General features: G+C 39.2%; 3 protein-coding genes and 1 long non-coding RNA gene across 5 annotated transcripts in view; 1 reads left to right on the forward strand and 3 right to left on the reverse strand.

The window, feature by feature from the left end:
• smad1 (SMAD family member 1) overlaps positions 1 to 25,077 on the forward strand; it is a 57,710-nt gene that overhangs the window by 28,225 nt on the left and 4,408 nt on the right. The window contains exons 3-4 of the mRNA XM_023262235.3: positions 24,050 to 24,313; positions 24,403 to 24,519. Of these exons, the coding sequence (XP_023118003.1) occupies positions 24,050 to 24,313; positions 24,403 to 24,519 (381 nt within the window). The remainder of the gene's footprint in view (positions 1 to 24,049; positions 24,314 to 24,402; positions 24,520 to 25,077) is intronic.
• LOC111575685 (uncharacterized) lies at positions 865 to 8,165 on the reverse strand. Its single transcript, XM_055010135.1, has 9 exons — positions 8,060 to 8,165; positions 7,700 to 7,774; positions 7,095 to 7,154; positions 6,851 to 6,956; positions 6,518 to 6,582; positions 4,360 to 6,429; positions 3,662 to 3,817; positions 2,345 to 2,398; positions 865 to 1,327 (listed from the first exon to the last, which is right to left on the reverse strand). The coding sequence occupies exons 6-9, from the start codon at positions 5,567 to 5,569 to the stop codon at positions 1,074 to 1,076; spliced, it is 1,674 nt and encodes a 557-aa protein (XP_054866110.1). The 5' UTR covers positions 5,570 to 6,429; positions 6,518 to 6,582; positions 6,851 to 6,956; positions 7,095 to 7,154; positions 7,700 to 7,774; positions 8,060 to 8,165; the 3' UTR covers positions 865 to 1,073.
• On the reverse strand, positions 9,358 to 10,592 carry LOC129348776 (uncharacterized). The gene is made up of 3 exons (XR_008601470.1): positions 10,274 to 10,592; positions 10,058 to 10,147; positions 9,358 to 9,430 (listed from the first exon to the last, which is right to left on the reverse strand). It is a non-coding gene; the product is annotated as an uncharacterized LOC129348776 (long non-coding RNA).
• On the reverse strand, positions 18,394 to 20,884 carry LOC129348773 (N-lysine methyltransferase KMT5A-A-like). Of its 2 annotated transcripts, none has more exons than XM_055010137.1 (5): positions 19,771 to 20,884; positions 19,526 to 19,688; positions 19,165 to 19,357; positions 18,738 to 18,812; positions 18,394 to 18,563 (listed from the first exon to the last, which is right to left on the reverse strand). In XM_055010137.1, the coding sequence occupies exons 1-5, from the start codon at positions 19,874 to 19,876 to the stop codon at positions 18,468 to 18,470; spliced, it is 633 nt and encodes a 210-aa protein (XP_054866112.1). In that variant the 5' UTR covers positions 19,877 to 20,884; the 3' UTR covers positions 18,394 to 18,467. The 2 variants fall into 2 exon arrangements, with proteins under 2 accessions (XP_054866112.1, XP_054866113.1); XM_055010138.1 differs by having other exon boundaries at positions 18,396 to 18,539.

Below are 25,077 nucleotides of genomic sequence, written 5' to 3' on the forward strand. Positions count from 1 at the left end.
AACTGTGCTGACTAAGGGGATTTAGTAACCGTCACTATATGAGAAGTAGCAGCCAGCCGTATGCATGATAAGATGGTATAAACTGCATAACACATGCTTGGTCACTAGGGATGTGAGATATGGAATAAAGTTTAAAAAATATATTTTAAGATTTAACTCTGTGTGGAGTTAAAATGACAGGACTGTTTGGGCTTTGGCCGGGTTACATCCCCTCCATCTATACCCCAATCTACACGGATGTCACATCCGTGTAGATTCGGGAAAGGCTTCATCAGCTGTCTCTGGTCCAGTGTAAAGTTACATTATGTTTTAATTAAGCCGAGACAGTCTTGGAGATCTACTTGGTTAACTTTTCATGCACATTTTGTGACACCAACTTAAAGTCGGTGTGTCAAACCACTGACTTCAATTAGTTCTAGTCAGTTCAGATCAGGATGCTGTTTGTATCAACTGCTGTCAAGCAATGCTGAACATCTAAGAGTTTTCCAACCACACACACACACACACACACACACACATACGGGTCTATATGGTTTAGCCAGACAGTTTCGCCAAACCCGTCCGGTGGTGGTTTAGGCTGGCTACCCTTTCCCAAGGTTCCAGAGCAATAGGAGTTGGATTAAAATGCTGCAAAAAATCTGAAAAAAATTTAGCTCACTTTAGGTTTCAGGTACGAGCTACAAAACTCCATACACACCTACCTAAAATTATGGTGGTTTGTGAAGACATTTCTCTTCTTGACAAATGTGTGACTTATAAGGACCAAAAAAACCACTATGGGAACTTTAAAGGGACAATGATGTCAGCATCTCATTAGCATAAATATACACCCACCTTATACACCAGACCTGACTGCACACAACATTAATGGAACAGTTGGTTTAATATCCAAAAAAAGTAAATTTGCACTTTAACAGCTGTCTACACAACTTAAAACACACAACAGTTAAAATACAAAAATGTATGAAAAAGTGTGTGGACACAAATAAAACAAGTGCATTAAATTGGAGCTGTTATGAAATATATTAAGGTAACAGCATCATTACAACACAAGACAATAACTGCAAATGAACCTAAAGCTTTTGCTTCTGTGCCTGTCTCTTTGCAGCTGTTCCTCGGTTTCTCACAAAGTCCCTGATATTTTGCACTGTTCTCTGGGCTAACACAGGGTCTTCTACCAGCTTGCAGTGACTGCATTCATTTTTGGTGGCCAATTTTCCTTTAGATATGTGATCTCTGAAATGTCGCATTACTGCAGCAACCTCAGCCTTAGACCACATTCTCTTTGATACTCTTCTGGAATCCCGTTCTTGACCAGCATCTTTTCCTGGAAGACATAAAAAGTAGAAAAACACTGTCACACAAAGAAACCAAATGTGTTGGCCCGTTTGAGCCATTACAACCTGAATGCACCTAATTCCATAAATTACTGTTTATTTGTTCCTTTGATGGAAACTTTGAACAAATGCTGAACCCGGGCATCATAGATTGGTTCTGGGGATGTGAAACACCACCTCTCTGGTAGGGAAAGAAATTTAGCTGGTGTGTGAGGTGGAGCAGTACCAGCTAGAAATATCTGGACTCACTTCCACACAATGCAAAGGTTCTATAACTGAACTCCTGGAGAGGAGCTGTAGTATCTCCTTTTCTGGAGTTGCCCAGAGTGAGAAGTGTTGGGCAGGTGTATGGATGTTCACAGCACTACTGTGCTGAAGTTCTTCCAGAAGGTAAATCACAAGGTTGACATCTGTGCAAAAGCCTTCAGTGCAGAAGAGGATGTTAAGAGCTGTGGTCAGAGAGTTTTAGGTCGTTGTCACTGGAGCAACCTAGGAATTTGTTGGTGGACACTGGTGGAGGAGGAGGCCATCAGGCTGAAGAAGAAGGTAAGTGGCCTAGGCTCCTATTTTCAAAAAGGCAGACTGAATAATAATGTTCAGTTATCAGGGGTATCACATTGCTCTAGGGTGCTGGAAGGAAGACTATGACTGCTGAAATTCCAACCTATACTAGGGAAAATTAAAGTTGAAAAGTATCAAAACCCTGGAAAATGACACACCACAATATCAATACCTTGCATAATAATATTTTGTTCTTCCTTGCTCCAGATTCAAGACAAAAAGAGACTATATTTTCAAAGTTTTAGCTCCAAAACTCTCTCAAAATGGACTTCATATCTGTGGACACTGGACATTCTAAAAAGCAGTTAATTACCCACTGTTTTAGTTTTGTCATTTCCTTGCCTCATGGCAACATCTGGTAATGTCTGTTGCTCAGTCTCTTACTAGCTCTATATTTTTTTATCCATTGCGTCATACTTAACATGTTGCTTAAATACTTGCCATACCTTCAGGGGATAGGGTGGTCTCATCCACCGTGGATGACACCGATGATGCCAGTCCTGTTAAGCATAATATGACAGAAGTTGAAAAAAGTACTTTTTTTTTTTAAATCAAGAGACATGCATTCGTGAACTAAAGTTTTCAAGCACTTGTAAAGTCCATGCATATCATGTCAGTCTTGAGTTTCCAGTGACTCCTACAACTCTAAATTTTCTCAAATAAAATGATTGAAACCCATGTATCTTGGTGACAAAAAGCAACTGTGCTTTCTGGTTCTTACATATTAAAGGTCTTCTCGAAATATGACAAAATCTGCTGGGTCAAAAATATACATACAGCAACTTGACCTATCAGTTTTGATGATGTAAAAAGCTGTGTTAATCAAAAATGTTTTTAGTTGCATGCCCTCTGAAATTCTTGTGAGTGATTACGATTGCCATGAGATGAGACGTAGCTATGCAAGGAAAAACTCTTCCTCGAGAAGCTGAATCTTAAGGCTTGACTGAAATTTGCTGCTGATCACATGGAGAAACAAAAGGCCTTCGGGAAGAAAGTTCTGTTGTCAGATGAAAGAAAAATTGTGCTGTTTGGCTACAATGACCCTAAATATATTATGTGGAAAAAAGGTGAAGCCTAAGAACACCAAACTTATCGTCAACCATGATGATGATTGTATTCTGCCCTAGGGCTGTTTTGCTGCCAGTGGAACTGGTGCTTGACAGTAAATGGAATTATGTAAAAGGGTGAACTCCACATTCTCCAGGAAAACCTAAAATCATTAGCCAAAATGTTGATCTTGACTCAGTTGGATATTTCAACAAGACAATGATCCCAAACACATGTCAAAAGTAGTAAAGAAATGGTTCAATCAGGGTGAAATTAGGATTTTAGAACTGTCTTCCCAAAGTCCTGACTTAAATCAAATCAATTAATTTGAAAAAAAATAATAGAAAATATTTTGTTTAACAGTACCAATTCTGTCATGAGGAGTAGTCAAAGATACAACCAGAAGTTTGTAGACAGCTACCAAAAATCTCCTAGTTGAGATGAAAATGTCCAAGAGACTTTAAATGAAATATTGGCATTGCTGTATGTATATTTATGACCCAGCAGATACTGTCTGAATTCCAAAAGATCTACAATAAATCTATGAAAGAACAAAGTGCATGATTGTTTTTTGTGATGACACGTTTCAATGATTTCATCATAGAATATTTAGAGGGATAGGAGTTACTGGAAACTCAAGACGTCATTGATATACATGGTCTTTAGTGCATGTACAGTTATGCTCACAACTGTAACTATGTGGTGAGGTACCTTACCAAAACCTTCAGTGCCATGAGCCTCCTCTGCTAATGCAGAGACTGATGCAGCGTCCACAGGCTCACTATTTCCACACTCTGATGTGAATGCTGTGCCGTTGTCATCTGACTCGCTCTCACTATCCTGGGCCCCAGCATCACTTAACGCAATTTCATCTGAGAATAGGTATTAGTAGAGTTCATATGAGTAACTCATATTAAATACAGAAATTCATTTGGAAAGTATATTTTAGGCATTGACTTGTATCATAATTTAATTCTGCAATTTCTTTAGTTTGCCATAAACTCAAGAAGCCTACTGGATGGGAAGATTACTGGAAGCCTGTCAGTGTCATTATATTGTGCACAATGGATTACTTGTGCACAAAAAGCAAAAATCCTGGTTTTAGAGGCTCACTCGTTTGAAATTGTTCATAAATATGGACTTGGTACATTATAATTTTGAAAAATGATCACACAACACGGTGATACGAAACTGTTGCAAAACCATGCCATCGGAAAGTCTATCACCTGGCCTACTGTGGTCTTCAAATTGAATGTTTTTGAGCAGTACCCCTCTCCTTATACTGTACATAAAATGTAATCTGTGCTGAGAACATTTATCAAAGTCCCAATGCTTGACTTAGCATACAGAAAAAGAAACAAAACCCTCAAATAATATTAGATTAATATCTACAAATGCTAATTTCTGTACAAACCTTCAAGTTCAATCTCATCCAGGGATTTCCCTTGCAGACCAGAAAGACGTCCTTTTTCCATTGACAGAAGCAGTTTGGAAACCTTGGCCAGCTGTGTGGTGGGAACTGGTAATCTGTAGAAATCTCTGTGAACACGGATGTCATGACCCAGAAAGTCTGCAACTTGATCAAGTTCGTTGTTTTTTAGATTGAGGACTTGTGAAAGTGTGGCAACATGTTTCCTGAGTTGTGTGGACCTGAGGTGCTCAGGGTGCTTTGCTCCACACTGGTTTGCATGAATACGCAAACAGTCCTGTCCTCTGTAGTAGGTCATTGACTTGGGTCTTGCAAACAGGAAGACATTTGTGGCACTAACGCCACATTCGGTTCTTTTACTGGTCAGTAGCGAAAGAGCATCCACCACACTTGGTGTGAGCAGAACTGCAACCTTTCTGCCTCTTTTCCCCATGATTTCAATTCTTCTGAAATAGTTGCAGAGCTTTTGTTCAATCTTTGACAACCCCATGGCAACATCTTCATGAAGCTTTGTGGTGTCTCCCTCCTGAAAACTTTTGAGGCGCATTTTTGAAACCTCTCCAGCTCGTCTACGATTGAACACAATAATTTGTGCCAGAGTAACTTTTGCAAGCTGAGCATAATTCTGGGTGGTGGTCTCCTCATTCAAGTCGCAGACAGCTCTTTCTGCAGTTTTCTCCAGGTACTTGTGAAGAATCTGAACATCTTGAGTGAAGGGTAATGTAGATGGTTTGTTATACTTTGCATCGCTCAGTGTACTCAGGGCCCTGTGAGACACTAACTCTGACCATTTGGAGGTGTGCAGTTTCTTGAATGTTTCAGTGGACTTGATCAATTCTTCATCTTCAGCCATGAGGGCCCGGCAGTGGATGATGTCACAAATTTTGCGTAGTGTGTGTCCCAATTTCAGCGCAAGGCTTGGTGTTTGGAAACAGAGATTTTCTTCATCAAAACCTGAAACTTTCTTCACTGCTTGCACAACTCTCTGGAAGTTAGCAGGTTTGACAGCCTCCTCCAGGTTATGTATAGAAAATTCTGTCCGCAGACATAACATCAGACGCCCCACTTCACGGAGCTTCTGTCGCATGTATTCATACTTTGTGGGGTCTTGTCCATGTCTGTTGTAGAGTGACTGGGCAAACTGAATAATAGAGAGGTCATTTCGCACAACTGAGGCTACCTCATCCTGTTTCATGACACTAAGGAGCTTCCACACTCCACTTGAGATCTGTTGACAGGATGCAGACTCTTGAGCTGCAGCTAAACCCAGTACCTGGTTCTACCAGGTTCTTTATCCAAGTCTTCACTTTCTGGCTTGCAGGAGCATCTGCGGACATGTCTCCACAGTTCCTTACGAATAAACAATCCTTGGCAATACATACAGTGAATGAACTTTCCTGTCACATCTGAAACTTTTGGTTTTCTTTTCACTTTCAGTGGCCCTGTCCCATCTTGTAAAACTGCAGTGTTATGTTGGAAATTTCCCTTATTTCTCATTTTTTCCAATAATATTTTACGCTCTTTGGAGTGCTCAGGGAGGGAAAATGCATGAACTATTTCAGCATGTGTTGTATGCGTTTTCAAGTGGCGTGAAATTTTGCTTTGTGGTTTACCACAGACATAACAATAATTTTTAGAGCTCATAGTCAGAAGCGCTGATTCTGGTCTCTGAAGCTCTTCTTCACCCTCTGGTTTATCCTTTGATGACTGTTTGACACCATTTGCTGAATCGGACGTTTCAACAGCACTGGAACTCATATGATCCTCAAGAGGTGGCCAACATTTTGATGTACTAGGTACAACTGGGATGCTTGTGTCTCCCACATTTGATGTTGTAGCACTGAATATTGCTGGCTGTTGGGCTTTCAACTGATGAGACATAAAGGGCATCCTTGCATCTAAATCTTCATCTTCTTCATCTGTTGTGTCTGGTATGTAATCCTCATCAGAAAAGTGTTCATCATCATCTGATTGTGGCTCCTGTTCTAAACGTAGTCTCTTGATATACTGATCTGATGATAATTGATCCCCAGAACATTCAGCAGACTGTTGCTCCTGAAATGATGAGAAAGGTATTTATTATATGCACTGATGGAGACTGTAGACAGTGTAAAGGTTCAAGAAACATTAAGGGGACACTCACTTGTGAAAGGTTTGGCTCATTTGGAATTTGACGGATACAGGATTTATGCCAGACCTGTGAACAAACTGTAATGGATTTTGAATATGAATTTAATTTCAACATTATGGATCACTGTGTTAAGTTGTTCTCCTATCAGAACACAGCAGCAATCTAGGATAAATAAAACAGCGGCAACTTGAAAAGAGCATGACAATTGGTGCCACTCAGTGCTCCTGCCAAGACTACCATGATATACACGACCTTGTGTATGTAAACTTTTGTTTAGGACTGTACATTAAATCTCAAGATATGCATTTACTTAGTGCCTGTCCATCAGTTCATTAAATATCTCACCTTTGCATTTATAGCCAAGCCATTTGAAGGAGGATACAGGTCCCAGACACTGCAAGCACTTGTCTAAGGAGGATACTGTTGTGCACACCAGGTGATGTTGTACACACTGTTGGCAACAGATCAGTGTAACATTTGCTTGTCAGTTTAAGGAACAAAATATTTCATATTCACTTGCTGATGTATACCAAGTCTGATAAGAGAATAAAATGCTTTTAGTCCAATGCCAACATTATGGACAGTTTACCGTTTCAATGTTGACACCTGGAGCCAACTGACTTGCGGTGACTTGATTTGTAATGCTGACCTGCAAGAACAAGGATACATACATACATCTTGTCTTTTTCCAAAGGAAGGGCTGGTAGTTATTGTTATATAACACTAAAACGACTAAAACCTAAAGGTGCATCAGCAAATTCAAAATGTTAACTGTTTATAAAATACAAATAAGAAATTAAACAATGAAAAATCATCAGTATCATTCACTGTTATCTAACACAGTCAGATGTTATACTATTTACACTCTGGAACTTATGTTATTAGACTATCCAGGCCTAACAATGTCCAAATAAATACTGTCAAACTCATATGACCTTTTCTTGCAATACATTTGCGAGTGGTGACAGGGCCCACATCCATGAAAAAGGTCTGCAAACACTTAACATGTCCATTGAACTAAAATACAGACCCAGTATAAGGTGTATAGACATTTGTAAGTGCTAAAGTGATTCCATTACCATCTCCCCATCAGAAGAAGGAACCTTTAAACAATACAGTCCTCCAAAGTCATATTTAGGTGGTTCATAGCTTAATATACACACACTCAGATGTCTATCGTCGATTAAGATATACCTGTTCAACATTTTCATTTGTTGATAGGGAATTTGTGATCTCTGGACTTTCCTGGGGCATTTCCTCATAGAGATCCTGCAAAAAACAACAAAACAAAACAAGACAATATTATAATTCATTTCAAGAAAGGATGTTCTCTCTCACACACACACACACACACACACACACACACACACTCAAATGTTATAAAGACTTACAATTTGTAATGCTTCTGGTCGGTTCATCCTTACTTACCATTGTCCATGTAAGCCACACTACATGAATGTGAATACGCACTCACACTGCATCAATGACCATGTTGGTGGACTTAACTGTGTGCCACAAATTCTGACATTGATTAGCACACTGGATTTAACCTACCTTTCCAACCACAGTGAGTACATCAAGTACTGGACTTGTCTGGTTCAGGTCACTCACAGTCCTCTCAATCTGGCTTTTCTCATTCGTCATCTGCAGCAGATCATGCATGGAAGAGAGATACAGTAAAATACAGAGAATCTAACAGTCAGGAGGATATCTGAATTTTGGACAATGAAACAACCTACAGTTAATACAAAGTAATGGTGGCAAAACATTTTATGAACCTCTCTCGATAGTTTCATTATGATGTAAAGTGCAAGATGAAAATCTTTCTTCCATTAAGTTATACCTGTTCAACAACTTCCTTTGTTGATGGGGAATTTGTGGTCTCTGGACTCTTCTGAGGCATTTCCTCATCAAGATCCTGCAAAAAGAAGATGACAGTATTATAATTCATTTCAAGAAAGGAAGTTCTCTGTAAGATTAAGTGAAGGTCATCATGGCTATGATTCTGAATGTTTGGTAGGAAGGAAAATACACTATAGAAGTGACCGATTGGATCTTAAAAAGGTGGCCAGAAGATTTTTGCAGGGAGATGCTGTGCCTTTGTAGCTGATGAATTTGCACTGATTCATTCTAAATAGGATCTTTTCTTGCAACATAATTATGACTGGTGTCTGGGTCCACATCCTGACATGTGTCGAACAACACTGACCATAAGAATTAAGCTAACATATAGATAAAATTCAGGTTGTCCAGGTATTCATACAGACCAAAGTGATTCCATTACCATCCCCCCACCAGAGGAAGGAACCTTTAAACACTAAAGTCCTCCCAAGTCATATTTGGGTGGATTATGGCTTAATACACACACACACACACTCAGATGTTATACTGACCCACACTTTGAAAAGCATCTTGTGAGATTGTCCTCAGATACCATTGTCCATGTAAGCCACACTACATGAATATGAATGTGCTCTCACACTGCACCAATGACCATATTGTTAGACTTAACTGTGTGCCACAAATTCTGACATTGATTAGCACGCTGGATATAACCTACCTTTCCAACCACGGTGAGTACATCAAGCATTGGACTTGTCTGGTTCAGGTCACTTACAGTCCTCTCAATCTGGCTTTTGTGACTTGTCATCTGCAGCAGATCATGCATGGAAGAGAGATACGGTAAAATACAGAGAATCCAACAGTCAGGAGGATATCTGAAGTTTGGACAATGAAACATCCTGTTGTTAATACAAAGTAATGGTGGCAAAACATTGTTATGAACCTCTCTGAATAGTTTCATTACGATGTAAAGTGCAAGATGGAAATCTTTCTTCCATTAAGATATACCTGTTCAACAACTTCCTTTGTTGATGGGGAATTTGTGGTCTCTGGACTCTTCTGAGGCATTTCCTCATCGAGATCCTGCAAAGAAACAAACAAAATATGACAATATTATAATTCATTTCAAGAAAGGATGTTCTCTGTGTAAGATTAAGTGAAGTCATCATGGTTGAGATTTAAATGTTTGGTAGGGAATAAAGTACACTATAAAAGTGACTGGTCAATTGACTATAGTCTGCACACCACTACAATTATAATTTTCTAAGTTAATTCTAACTGATGAATTTGATATTTGATTCTTTATTTACATTTGAAAATCCTGGGTCTAGGTCTACATCCTGCCATGTGTCCAACAACACTGACCATAAGTATTAAACTAACATACAGATCAAATGCAGGTTGTTCAGTTGTTAATACAAACCAAAGTGATTCCATTACCATCCCCCCACCAGAGGAAGGAACCTTTAAACGCTACAGTCCCCCCAAGTCATATTTGGGTGGTTCACAGTTTAATACACACACACTCAGATGTTGTACTGATCTACACTTTGAATAACATCTTGTGAGATTGTCCTTACAAACCATTGTCCGCATAATCCACACTACATGAATGTGAATGAACCCACACACTCCAAAAATGACCACATTAGAAAACATAATATTGTGCCTCAAGTAATGACATTAATTGGAAAAATAAATGTAATTTACCTTTTCAACTCTGGTGACTAGGTCAATCACTGGCCTTGCCTGGCTCAAGTTGCTCATAGCCATTTCAATCTGGCTATTGTCACTTGTCATCTGTAGTAGATAATGTATAAAAGAGAGGTACAATACCAAGAAAATGTTATTATGAATCTCTCTGGACAGTTTGTAAGATGCAAAGTACAAGATGAAAATCTATCTTCCATTAAGATATGGATATACCTGTTCAACAGTTTCATTTGTTGATGTGGAACTTGTGGTCTTGGGAGTTTCCTGAATTATTTTCTCATCGAGAGCCTGCAAAAGTTAAAAATAGTTTGACAAAATGATGTTCTCTGTGTGACATTAAGTGAAGGTGATTCTGAATGTTTGGTGGGACGGACAATGTACTATACATGTGTTTTTAGTCAACTGACTGGTTAGCTGACTACAATCTGCAGACGACTAGAACTATAATTAACTTGGTTAATTCTAACTGATGAATTTGATACTTTTTTAAAAAATCTCTGACAGTCCATGTCCTAGAATGGTCCCATGCTATCTGAAAGAGGTGGCCAGAAGATTTTTGCAGGGAGATGCTGTGCCTTTGTAGCTGATGAATTTGCACTGATTCATTCTAAATAGGATCTTTTCTTGCAACATAATTATGACTGGTGTCTGGGTCCACATCCTGACATGTGTCGAACAACACTGACCATAAGAATTAAGCTAACATATAGATAAAATTCAGGTTGTCCAGGTATTCATACAGACCAAAGTGATTCCATTACCATCCCCCCACCAGAGGAAGGAACCTTTAAACACTACAGTCCTCCCAAGTCATATTTGGGTGGATTATGGCTTAATACACACACACACGCTTAGATGTTATACTTACCCACACTTTGAAAAGCATCTTGTGAGAGTGTCCTCACATACCATTGTCCATGTAAGCCACACTACATGAATATGAATGTGCTCTCACACTGCAGCAGTGACCATGCTGTTAGACTTAACTTTGTGCCACAAATTCTGACATTGATTAGCACACTGGATTTAGCCTACCTTTCCAACCACAGTGAGTACATCAAGTACTGGACTTGTCTGGTTCAGGTCACTCACAGTTCTCTCAATCTGGCTTTTCTCATTCGTCATCTGCAGCAGATCATGCATGGAAGAGAGATACAGTAAATACAGAGAATCTAAAAGTCAGGAGGATATCTGAATTTTGGACAATGAAACATCCTACAGTTAATACAAAGTAATGGTGGCATAACATTGTTATGAACCTCTCTCGATAGTTTCATTATGATGTAAAGTGCAAGATGAAAATCTTTCTTCCATTAAGATATACCTGTTCAACAACTTCCTTTGTTGATGGGGAATTTGTGGTCTCTGGACTCTTCTGAGGCATTTCCTCATCGAGATCCTGCAAAAAGAAGATGACAGTATTATAATTCATTTCAAGAAAGGATGTTCTCTGTAAGATTAAGTGAAGGTCATCATGGCTATGATTCTGAATGTTTGGTAGGAAGGAAAATACACTATAGAAGTGACCGACTGGTCAATTGACTATCGTCTGCAGACCACTAGAACTACAATTTTCTCAGTTAATTGTAATTGATGAATTTGGTATTTGATTCTTTCTTTATATCTTAAAATCCTGGGTCTGGGTCCACATCCTGACATGTTGAACAACACTGACCATAAGAATTAAGCTAACATATAGATCAAATTCAGGTTGTCCAGGTATTCATACAGACCAAAGGGATTCCATTACCATCCCCCCACCAGAGGAAGGATAATTTAAACACTACAGTCCTCCCAAGTCATATTTGGGTGGATTATGGCTTAATACACACATAGATGTTATACTGACCCACACTTTGAAAAACATCTTGTGAGATTGTCCTCACATGCCTTTGTCTATGTAAGCCACACTACATGAATATGAATATGCACTCACTGCACCAATGACCATATTGTTAGACTTAACTGTGTGCCACAAATTCTGACATTGATTAGCACACTGGATTTAACCTACCTTTCCAACCACAGTGAGTACATCAAGCATTGGACTTGTCTGGTTCAGGTCACTTACAGTCCACTCAATCTGGCTTTTGTGACTTGTCATCTGCAGCAGATCATGCATGGAAGAGAGATACGGTAAAAATACATAGAATCTAACAGTCAGGAGGATATCTGAAGTTTGGACAATGAAACATGCTACTGTTAATACAAAATAATGGTGGCAAAACATTGTTATGAACCTCTCTGGATAGTTTCATTACGATGTAAAGTGTGGGATGAAAATCTTTCTTCCATTAAGATATACCTGTTCAACAACTTCCTTTGTTGATGGGGAATTTGTGGTCTCTGGACTCTTCTGAGGCATTTCCTCATCGAGATCCTGCAAAAAGAAGATGACAGTATTATAATTCATTTCAAGAAAGGATGTTCTCTGTAAGATTAAGTGAAGGTCATCATGGCTATGATTCTGAATGTTTGGTAGGAAGGAAAATACACTATAGAAGTGACCGACTGGTCAATTGACTATCGTCTGCAGACCACTAGAACTACAATTTTCTCAGTTAATTGTAATTGATGAATTTGGTATTTGATTCTTTCTTTATATCTTAAAATCCTGGGTCTGGGTCCACATCCTGACATGTTGAACAACACTGACCATAAGAATTAAGCTAACATATAGATCAAATTCAGGTTGTCCAGGTATTCATACAGACCAAAGGGATTCCATTACCATCCCCCCACCAGAGGAAGGATAATTTAAACACTACAGTCCTCCCAAGTCATATTTGGGTGGATTATGGCTTAATACACACATAGATGTTATACTGACCCACACTTTGAAAAACATCTTGTGAGATTGTCCTCACATGCCTTTGTCTATGTAAGCCACACTACATGAATATGAATATGCACTCACTGCACCAATGACCATATTGTTAGACTTAACTGTGTGCCACAAATTCTGACATTGATTAGCACACTGGATTTAACCTACCTTTCCAACCACAGTGAGTACACCAAGCATTGGACTTGTCTGGTTCAGGTCACTTACAGTCCACTCAATCTGGCTTTTGTGACTTGTCATCTGCAGCAGATCATGCATGGAAGAGAGATACGGTAAAAATACAGAGAATCTAACAGTCAGGAGGATATCTGAAGTTTGGACAATAAAACATGCTACTGTTAATACAAAATAATGGTGGCAAAACATTGTTATGAACCTCTCTGGATAGTTTCATTACGATGTAAAGTGTGGGATGAAAATCTTTCTTCCATTAAGATATACCTGTTCAACAACTTCCTTTGTTGATGGGGAATTTGTGGTGTCTGGACTCTTCTGAGGCATTTCCTCATCGAGATCCTGCAAAAAGAAGATGACAGTATTATAATTCATTTCAAGAAAGGAAGTTCTCTGTAAGATTAAGTGAAGGTCATCATGGCTATGATTCTGAATGTTTGGTAGGAAGGAAAATACACTATAGAAGTGACCGATTGGTCAATTGACTATAGTCTGCAGACCACTAGAACTATGATTTTCTAAGTTGATTGTAGCTGATGAATTTGATGTTTGATTCTTTCTTTAAATCTGAAAATCAGTTTGGGAGAATGGTCCCATTCTATCTTAAAAAGGTGGCCAGAAGATTTTTGCAGGGAGATGCTGTGCCTTTGTAGCTGATGAATTTGCACTGATTCATTCTAAATAGGATCTTTTCTTGCAACATAATTATGACTGGTGTCTGGGTCCACATCCTGACATGTGTCGAACAACACTGACCATAAGAATTAAGCTAACATATAGATAAAATTCAGGTTGTCCAGGTATTCATACAGACCAAAGTGATTCCATTACCATCCCCCCACCAGAGGAAGGAACCTTTAAACACTAAAGTCCTCCCAAGTCATATTTGGGTGGATTATGGCTTAATACACACACACACACTCAGATGTTATACTGACCCACACTTTGAAAAGCATCTTGTGAGATTGTCCTCACATACCATTGTCCATGTAAGCCACACTACATGAATATGAATGTGCTCTCACACTGCACCAATGACCATATTGTTAGACTTAACTGTGTGCCACAAATTCTGACATTGATTAGCACGCTGGATATAACCTACCTTTCCAACCATGGTGAGTACATCAAGCATTGGACTTGTCTGGTTCAGGTCACTTACAGTCCTCTCAATCTGGCTTTTGTGACTTGTCATCTGCAGCAGATCATGCATGGAAGAGAGATACGGTAAAAAAACAGAGAATCTAACAATCAGGAGGACATCTGAAGTTTGGACAATGAAACATCCTACTGTTAATACAAAGTAATGGTGGCAAAACATTATGAACCTTTCTGGATAGTTTCATTATGATGTAAAGTGCAAGATGAAAATCTTTCTTCCATTAAGATATACCTGTTCAACAACTTCCTTTGTTGATGGGTAATTTGTGGTCTCTGGACTCTTCTGAGGCATTTCCTCATCGAGATCCTGCAAAAAAAAGATGACAGTATTATAATTCATTTCAAGAAAGGAAGTTCTCTGTAAGATTAAGTGAAGGTCATCATGGCTATGATTCTGAATGTTTGGTAGGAAGGAAAATACACTATAGAAGTGACCGACTGGTCAATTGACTATAGTCTGCAGACCACTAGAACTATGATTTTGTAAGTTGATTGTAGCTGATGAATTTGATGTTTGATTCTTTCTTTAAATCTGAAAATCAGTTTGGGAGAATGGTCCCATTCTATCTTAAAAAGGTGGCCAGAAGATTTTTGCAGGGAGATGCTGTGCCTTTGTAGCTGATGAATTTGCACTGATTCATTCTAAATAGGATCTTTTCTTGCAACATAATTATGACTGGTGTCTGGGTCCACATCCTGACATGTGTCGAACAACACTGACCATAAGAATTAAGCTAACATATAGATAAAATTCAGGTTGTCCAGGTATTCATACAGACCAAAGTGATTCCATTACCATCCCCCCACCAGAGGAAGGAACCTTTAAACACTAAAGTCCTCCCAAGTCATATTTGGGTGGATTATGGCTTAATACACACACACACACACTCAGATGTTATACTGACCCACACTTTGAAAAGCATCTTGTGAGATTGTCCTCACATACCATTGTCCATGTAAGCCACACTACATGAATATGAATGTGCTCTCACACTGCACCAATGACCATATTGTTAGACTTAACTGTGTGCCACAAATTCTGACATTGATTAGCACGCTGGATATAACCTACCTTTCCAACCACGGTGAGTACATCAAGCATTGGACTTGTCTGGTTCAGGTCACTTACAGTCCTCTCAATCTGGCTTTTGTGACTTGTCATCTGCAGCAGATCATGCATGGAAGAGAGATACGGTAAAAAAACAGAGAATCTAACAATCAGGAGGACATCTGAAGTTTGGACAATGAAACATCCTACTGTTAATACAAAGTAATGGTGGCAAAACATTATGAACCTTTCTGGATAGTTTCATTATGATATAAAGTGCAAGATGAAAATCTTTCTTCCATTAAGATATACCTGTTCAACAACTTCCTTTGTTGATGGGTAATTTGTGGTCTCTGGACTCTTCTGAGGCATTTCCTCATCGAGATCCTGCAAAAAAAAGATGACAGTATTATAATTCATTTCAAGAAAGGAAGTTCTCTGTAAGATTAAGTGAAGGTCATCATGGCTATGATTCTGAATGTTTGGTAGGAAGGAAAATACACTATAGAAGTGACCGACTGGTCAATTGACTATAGTCTGCAGACCACTAGAACTATGATTTTGTAAGTTGATTGTAGCTGATGAATTTGATGTTTGATTCTTTCTTTAAATCTGAAAATCAGTTTGGGAGAATGGTCCCATTCTATCTTAAAAAGGTGGCCAGAAGATTTTTGCAGGGAGATGCTGTGCCTTTGTAGCTGATGAATTTGCACTGATTCATTCTAAATAGGATCTTTTCTTGCAACATAATTATGACTGGTGTCTGGGTCCACATCCTGACATGTGTCGAACAACACTGACCATAAGAATTAAGCTAACATATAGATAAAATTCAGGTTGTCCAGGTATTCATACAGACCAAAGTGATTCCATTACCATCCCCCCACCAGAGGAAGGAACCTTTAAACACTACAGTCCTCCCAAGTCATATTTGGGTGGATTATGGCTTAATACACACACACACACACACACACACACACTCAGATGTTATACTGACCCACACTTTGAAAAGCATCTTGTGAGATTGTCCTCACATACCATTGTCCATGTAAGCCACACTACATGAATATGAATGTGCTCTCACACTGCAGCAGTGACCATGCTGTTAGACTTAACTGTGTGCCACAAATTCTGACATTGATTAGCACACTGGATTTAACCTACCTTTCCAACCACAGTGAGTACATCAAGTACTGGACTTGTCTGGTTCAGGTCACTCACAGTCCTCTCAATCTGGCTTTTCTCATTCGTCATCTGCAGCAGATCATGCATGGAAGAGAGATACAGTAAAATACAGAGAATCTAACAGTCAGGAGGATATCTGAATTTTGGACAATGAAACAACCTACAGTTAATACAAAGTAATGGTGGCAAAACATTTTATGAACCTCTCTCGATAGTTTCATTATGATGTAAAGTGCAAGATGAAAATCTTTCTTCCATTAAGTTATACCTGTTCAACAACTTCCTTTGTTGATGGGGAATTTGTGGTCTCTGGACTCTTCTGAGGCATTTCCTCATCAAGATCCTGCAAAAAGAAGATGACAGTATTATAATTCATTTCAAGAAAGGATGTTCTCTGTATGATTAAGTGAAGGTCATCATGGCTATGATTCTGAATGTTTGGTAGGAAGGAAAATACACTATAGAAGTGACCGACTGGTCAATTGACTATAGTCTGCACACCACTACAATTATAATTTTCTAAGTTAATTGTAAGTGATGAATTTGATATTTGATTCTTTCTTTACATTTGAAAATCCTGGGTCTAGGTCTACATCCTGCCATGTGTCCAACAACACTGACCATAAGTATTAAACTAACATACAGATCAAATGCAGGTTGTTCAGTTGTTAATACAAACCAAAGTGATTCCATTACCATCCCCCCACCAGAGGAAGGAACCTTTAAATGCTACAGTCCCCCCAAGTCATATTTGGGTGGTTCACAGTTTAATACACACACACTCAGATGTTGTACTGATCTACACTTTGAATAACATCTTGTGAGATTGTCCTTACAAACCATCGTCCGCATAATCCACATTACATGAATGTGAATGAACACACACACTCCAAAAATGACCACATTAGAAAACATAATATTGTGCCTCAAGTAATGACATTAATTGGAAAAATAAATGTAATTTACCTTTTCAACTCTGGTGACTAGGTCAAGCACTGGCCTTGCCTGGCTCAAGTTGCTCATAGCCATTTCAATCTGGCTATTGTCACTTGTCATCTGTAGTAGATAATGTATAAAAGAGAGGTACAATACCAAGAAAATGTTATTATGAATCTCTCTGGACAGTTTGTAAGATGCAAAGTACAAGATGAAAATCTATCTTCCATTAAGATATGGATATACCTGTTCAACAGTTTCATTTGTTGATGTGGAACTTGTGGTCTTGGGAGTTTCCTGAATTATTTTCTCATCGAGAGCCTGCAAAAGTTAAAAATAGTTTGACAAAATGATGTTCTCTGTGTGACATTAAGTGAAGGTGATTCTGAATGTTTGGTAGGGAGGAAAATGTACTATACATGTGTTTTTAGTCAACTGACTGGTTAGCTGACTGCAATCTGCAGACGACTAAAACTATAATTATCTTGGTTAATTGTAACTGATGAATTTGATACTTTTTTTAAATCTCTGACAGTCCATGTCCTAGAATGGTCCCATGCTATCTGAAAGAGGTGGCCAGAAGCGTTTTGCAGGGAGATGCTGTGCCTTTGTAGCTGATGAATTTGCACTGATTCATTGTAAATAGGATCTTTTCTTGCAACATAATTATGACTGGTGTCTTGGTCTACATCCTGACGTGTCGAACAATACTGACCATAAGAATTAAGCTAACATATAGATAAAATTCAGGTTGTCCAGGTATTCATACAGACCAAAGTGATTCCATTACCATCCCCCCACCAGAGGAAGGAACCTTTAAACACTATACAGTCCTCCCAAGTCATATTTGGGTGGATTATGGCTTAATACACATACACACACACTCAGATGTTATACTGACCCACACTTTGAAAAGCATCTTGTGAGATTGTCCTCACATACCATTGTCCATGTAAGCCCACTACATGAATATGAATGTGCTCTCACACTGCACCAATGACCATGTTGTTAGACTTAACTTTGTGCTACAAATTCTGACACTGATTAGCATACTGGATTTAACCTACCTTTCCAACCACGGTGAGTACATCAAGCACTGGACTTGTCTGGATTTTCTCACTTGTCTTCTTCTGCAGATCATGCATGGAAGAGAGCTACATTAAAAATACAGATAATCTAACAGTCAGGAGGATATCTGAAATTCGGACAATGAAACATCCTACTGTTAATACAAAGTAATGGTGGCAAAACATTGTCATGAACCTCTCTGGATAGTTTGATTACGATGTACAGTGCAAGATGAAAATCTTTCTTCCATTAAGATATACCTGTTCAACAACTTCTTTTGTTGATGGGGGACTTTCGGTCTCTGGACTTTTCTGAGGCATTTCCTCATCGAGATCCTGCAAAAAAAACCCCAAAAACAACACAACAACTGAACAACAACAACAAAAACAACAACAGTAATGTAACTCATTTGATGAAACAATTTTCTCCGTGTGAGATTTTGTGAATGTCAACTTTTTTTGCTTTTTGCAAAGATGTTTTTGATGTAGATGATACTATAGTGCGTTGCCCATCTAAAGACAATCTTCCATATTTCTGAAGCTGTTCATAAACAAAACCAGACTAATGAGATCATGCGGGGAAAAAAACTACAGCTAGATGGAGAATATAAAGTGTTATGTAACAATTTTTTTCTGTGGTTAAAACATTTCCTCTAGGAGAACTATCTGAAAAGAAAAATTTGCCGACCTTGCTCCTCCATGGCCAGTCAGAATCACCATAATTATAGGTGATCTCCTCTCCTGGACTTATGTCCCGTATTGCAAACAAACATAGATGGGGCTTTCCTTGCACGCTGAAGTACTTCATCTTGGTGTTAGGGTTGATATGGTCATCATTTACAAGTCTTCCAAGTGATCCATCCTCTTTTGCAGCATCAACGCTACACAAACATAACACTTGACATTTAATTACAAATCATTCACTGTCTATACTTAACATGCTTATGAAGTTGATTGATGGAAGAGCGTTTTGTAAATAATTTCCACAAACACTCCATAGCAATATATAATTTCATTCTGACTGGTGAAACCATCAGCATAATACATACCACCACAGTTTTCCATTAAAACGGAACTCGAACATGAACACTTTAAGACTGCTGTGGTAAAGCCTCTGTCTCTTCTCGCATTCCTGCTTGTTTATTAGTTCACCTCGATACTCCAGCAAAAACTCTCCTTTTTCAAATGGAGTAGTTGCAAAGATGCCACGTCCTAGTTAATAATAAAGAAATCAAGAGAAAAGTCAGGCCACAAATTCAAGTTTAATTGTAAACATTAGCAAGAGTCAACATACCTTTGAAGGCACTGATGTATTGGATGTCAAGTCCCGCTTTGTCCCTTCCAGCAGTAACATAAAATTTTGCATCCTCCTTTGGATTTATACGTCTTCGCCGTTGCATTTTAACTGCCCTGCATCAAAATCCTGAATTATCAAGGAAGATGACTGTCAAGTTATCATATTTATCTGTAGAGACAAGCATTATCAAAGCACTGAAATCTTTCGCTGTACAAACCAGTAACATACTTATAAGATACGGATAGAATCCAGTGGATGTCTTCACAACAGCAGCGTTCACATTTTATTTATTGTTCCTTCAGAAATCTACGTGTCACCAACTACAATTATTTCATTCCATATGCAAAAGGACCAATATTAAGTGTAGCAATACTTTTTTTATTACCAAAGAGAAGGTCAGGTGAGAGTCTGCACAAGAATTACAATTTAAATAGAGAAGGATAATGTTTGTTGTAATGTAAAACTGAGTTGGACCAGTGACTCCAATTCATTCTGACTCTAAGCTTTAAGAAGACATATAGTGCTATCCCACAGTATACAAAATCACCCACAACATTAGTTTCTAAAACTCCTTTCAGATACAGGACATGAAACATTACTTCGTTCATCCATTAAAGTGACGGCATTCCATTTTTTCAGACAGAGATTGGTTGCTAGAGAGTGCTGCGGTAAGCATGCAATATTTGTAGTAATGTATTAACAGACTAAAACTTAATTAATAGCATAAAATCAAAGAGTATGGCCTGCTGTTAGATCCTGATGGGCCCTTTTTCAATAATACAATATAATTTATGGTTAAACCTAATTATTGAAGTTACTACTGTTGCTCCGTGTGTAAATGCAGCAATTTTCTTTCTTTGCAGACACAAATATTGATCCTACTGCTCTCTGATGGTGCAGGTATTAAACTCATAATCAATCAGTAGTTTCAAACAGCTGGAAGAAACACGCTCAGCCCCTTTTATCATGATGTGGGAAAAAACACTTGGATCCTTCAGTGAGATAAGGACCAAGGCTTAGAATGTTGCTACTGAACTGCTTCTGACATCTGATTATGTTCTTACTGTTACCCAAAAGCAACTAGTTAATGACAACAACAATAGAGAATACAAGAAAAACAGTCTCAGCTTGTTTCATCAAAAAAAAGCATTATGTAGTTCAAACTGGCATTCCCAGAAGGATCAAATTCAAATATAAACTGCACTCACAGTTCATCCTTGTCCTTAGCTAATGAAAAGATTTAGGCCTGGCATGTACATTACAGGTAATTTTCAAATCAAAACAAACATTAACATAACACATTTTTCTTGCATCTCACTTTACAGTTTAATAAGACCACTTAAAAGGAGCCAAATTACCTCTATGGTAAAATCTGTTATCTACCTGTTTAAGCGTACAAGAGCATACAAGAGCACAAGCAGCACAAGGTTTGGCTAAAAACAGAGGCCCAGCCACAGCTTACCTAACTAATTTACCACAAAGAAAGTATTACACATTCCCTCCATTGTTTCTTACTTGTTTTCAGTCAAAACTCACCAAACCAGAGCAGTGTAGTGTTAGCTACTTCTCTCCTCTCCCTCACCTGCGGTCCTCTTCACTAACACAGAGAAAAATTACTCCCTATGTGCTGCTTAACAAGGAGGCCCTCTCCAAAACTTAAAACTACAGACTCTCCAGACCTTAGCTCAGCTTCCACATGTCAACAAAAACACATCACTACAGCCTGACAGTTAAATACAATAGAGCATAACATCATACCTCCTCATGTTACTTCTCTTTTGTGAAAAAGAAGTGGCTAATTGCAGCTAGCAGTCTCATCTCCACCAGCCTACCCAGGAGCTAATGTTAGCTGCAGCTAACGTTAGCTGCAGCTAACGCTAGCTCTCTACCTGAGTGCACATCTGTTAACACACAGTGTCTTTTATAAGGTGCTGTTACTTGCAAAAATCTTTCTCAAACAAAAAATTAGCCAATTTACAAGTTTTAAAGCTTACCTGTGTGTATTTATTCCTCCAGAATTGTGGATATCCACTCGGACATGCTACTGTGTGATTTAACTTTTAAAGGGAAGGTGTATTAGCCGGACCCAAAGTGTGTGTGGGCGGAGCTTAAAGCCAACGCCCTGTAGGCCACGCCCACAAATTCGAACCAGCCAATCACAATAGAACCCGCCGAATTTGCACCGTGTGTATCAAAAATGTGTAAGAAGGTGCATTACAGGACCTTGAACTAGGGTGCGCTGTTCTATACACTGGGATACACTGAAAGTCAGGTCAAGTGGTACATAAGGACTTTCAATGAAAATGAGAAATTATGTTGTTTAGACACTAACAAATGCAAATACACTCTCTGAATTATGGGGACTTCGGCATAGTCCTTATAATCCCCTAAGGTCCCTGGAATGTCGGTGTGTAGTCAGGTCAAATGTCCCGTTAAACCATAAATACCAACACACACACACACACACACACACACACACACACACACACACACACACACTTGCACGCATGCTACAAAACGAGGACACACCCACCCACCCATGACTGCCGGCACAGTTTCTCTGAGGATGGCTGGAACAGGAAGACGGTAGCTCAATGGGAGGAAAGAGTTGTTGCCTGCCTCGCACACGTTTTGTTTTAGCAGCGGGTGGAAGACAGGAGGGCTAAGGTGGTTCAACCCCACAGCACCTGTCTGTCCGCACTACTCCCCCCGCCTCCAGGTTTCCCTCCTCCATGCACACAACCTGTCAATCTCCCCTCAATATTCTACATAACGCCACAGCTGTCCGCCTGCTCCACACATAACCTTTGAAACGCTCCATGCTCCACATGGTTCTACCTGCAGGAATACTGACAGCAGCTCCATCTAAAATTTCAGCACCAGCTTTATTTATCTGCGCAGGTAATTATAGACACACGTGGAGTGTGTCTGTGTGGTTTGTGCTGCACCTGAATAGCGCCCAGCCAGGATATTTACCCCAAGTGATGAATTCCACAAAAACGACTTGCCTCGAAATGTCATTTCAGAGCAGAAACCTGAGAGTCTGGGCCAAATACTGCTGGCTAAGACCGACTGCCTGGAAGCTGACATTTGAAAAATGCAGCGACATCTGCGCTCAGAATGTTGAATCACGGAGTGTGCCAGAAAGAGATTTCTTCATTATGGTGGAATCACAGAAACCTTTTACTGAGTTTGCATGCGTCCTTTTTGCATGTATATGACTACACATCACGTCTAGAGCGCTGAAACAATCAGTTAATCATTATATAGAGGTAATTTAAGTTCTGTGAAGAGAAACTGAACTAAAAACAAAGAATTTGAGCTAAAATTGAAGTCTATATTCTCATTTTCATGTCTTAATTGTCAATAAGGCAGTCATGATGAAACAGTAATGCACAATGTTAGTGCAGAGAACCAGCTTCTAAGACGTGAGGAGTTGCTTTTCTCAAGTTTTGAACTTTTGCTCAGACAGTGCAGACATCACTTTCATTTTTAGATCATTTCTGGCATTTTATTGAATCATTATGGGATTGAAATTAAGAATTATTTGCTTGGAATTTGTAACGCAGGTGTGCTGCTCACTAATGCAACAATCAAGTTAACGTAGCTGGAATGTTTTACTTGTAGGATCAAACACATCATAAGTAAAATCCAAGCGTTTTCTAATGATCGGTCATTGCGCACATAACACATAATAATCGTTTTAAATTTATTTTATCATTATTTTTACAAAACTGTCCTAAAGGAATAAAATAACTTTTTATTGCTAAATATGTATTTACTTTTTCTTCTGCCTCTCAGCCTCTCCCTCTTTTCAAAGAAGCTCTACAGAGACGTTTGTTTTATATTAATTTTGGCAGAGGTTAGATTGATGGCTTCACTCAAGTGTGGGGAACAAGCACAGACAGAGCGAAGTGACGGGAAGACAATCGAGTCATTTTCCAAAATACAACACTGTGTAGACTCTGCCGGAAATAAAACAGAAAATAAAATGTCTTTATTCTTTCTGTGCAGTCCGGTACCGAATGACCAACATTTTACATTGAATTTTTCACACACTTTACTTTTGTAATGTAAATGCTTTTTTTTCACCTATTGTTGTTGTCTTTGGTGTCGTTATCTTTTCTAATCTTAGCTCATATCTTACTACTTTTCTAGTTTTTAGGCACTTTATTTCTTATGTTATTTATTAATTTCTGTATTTGAGAGTGCAAAATTTGTACTCTTTGGTGGAATACAGTTTAATTTGACATTTGCTCTCTTTCTTTTTCTTCAGTGCTGCCTCCTGTCTTGGTACCGAGGAACAGTGAGTTCAACGCCAAGCATACGATGCTGCCTCGCTTCCGCAACCCTCTACAGCAGAACGAGCCGCACATGCCCCAGAATGCCACCTTCCCAGAATCCTTTGCTCAGGCCAGCACCATGCCTTTCCCCCATTCACCTGGAAACAGCTACCCGAACTCACCAGGAAGCGGCAGCAGCGCCACCTTCCCTCATTCACCATCCAGCTCCGACCCTGGCAGTCCATTCCAGATGCCAGGTGAGATCCTGCACTAACTCAGCCTTGAGGTTTTCTTCCTGTTCCTAAAGTACAACAACTTATTTTGTTGTGGCCCCTTCCTGTTGCAGAGACACCCCCTCCTGCCTACATGCCCCCAGAGGAGCAGATGACTCAGGATTGCCCCCAGCCAATGGACACCAACCTCATGGCTCCGCCCTTGCCCCTAGAGAGTAACAACCGGGCAGGTAACCATGGCAGTTGCTATCTTAAACACACACATGTCCTTGTGTGCACTTGCTTCATGTGACATCATCCATGTAGAGCCGTCTGCACCTGCTCGCCTTGATCTGCAGGTGGAAAGATTTCTAGGAAGCCAGGTTGTTTTTTTTAAGTCATTTTTTCCCCTCTTGTGGTCAAACTCCAGATGGAAAAGAGAAAGAAAAACCTCAGCGGGGTTGTTATGGTGAGTCCTGTGAGATAAAACAGTGTGCGAGCAGGATCTGTTAGTTTACAGTGGGGCTTTGTCTGAGTGTGAGCCCAGGGGAAGCTCAAAGCCTCAGCAAATTAAGCCAGGCCTCAGAGCCTTTTTATGAGGCCCATAAAAGCTGGGGCTTATGTCATCTCTGCTGGTGGTAATGACTTGAAACTCATTAACGATAAGATTCACTAATTACCTCCAACTTTCAGATCTGAAATGTGGTGCAATAATTGCCGCTATCTCGACTCTGTGGTTTTGATTTTACTGTGCAAGACAAACACTTGTTCATAGACTACGCAGTAGACTCGGATTGGATTCTAAAGTC

Source organism: Amphiprion ocellaris, chromosome 4, assembly GCF_022539595.1.
Source record: "Amphiprion ocellaris isolate individual 3 ecotype Okinawa chromosome 4, ASM2253959v1, whole genome shotgun sequence".
Classification (NCBI taxonomy): domain Eukaryota; kingdom Metazoa; phylum Chordata; class Actinopteri; family Pomacentridae; genus Amphiprion; species Amphiprion ocellaris.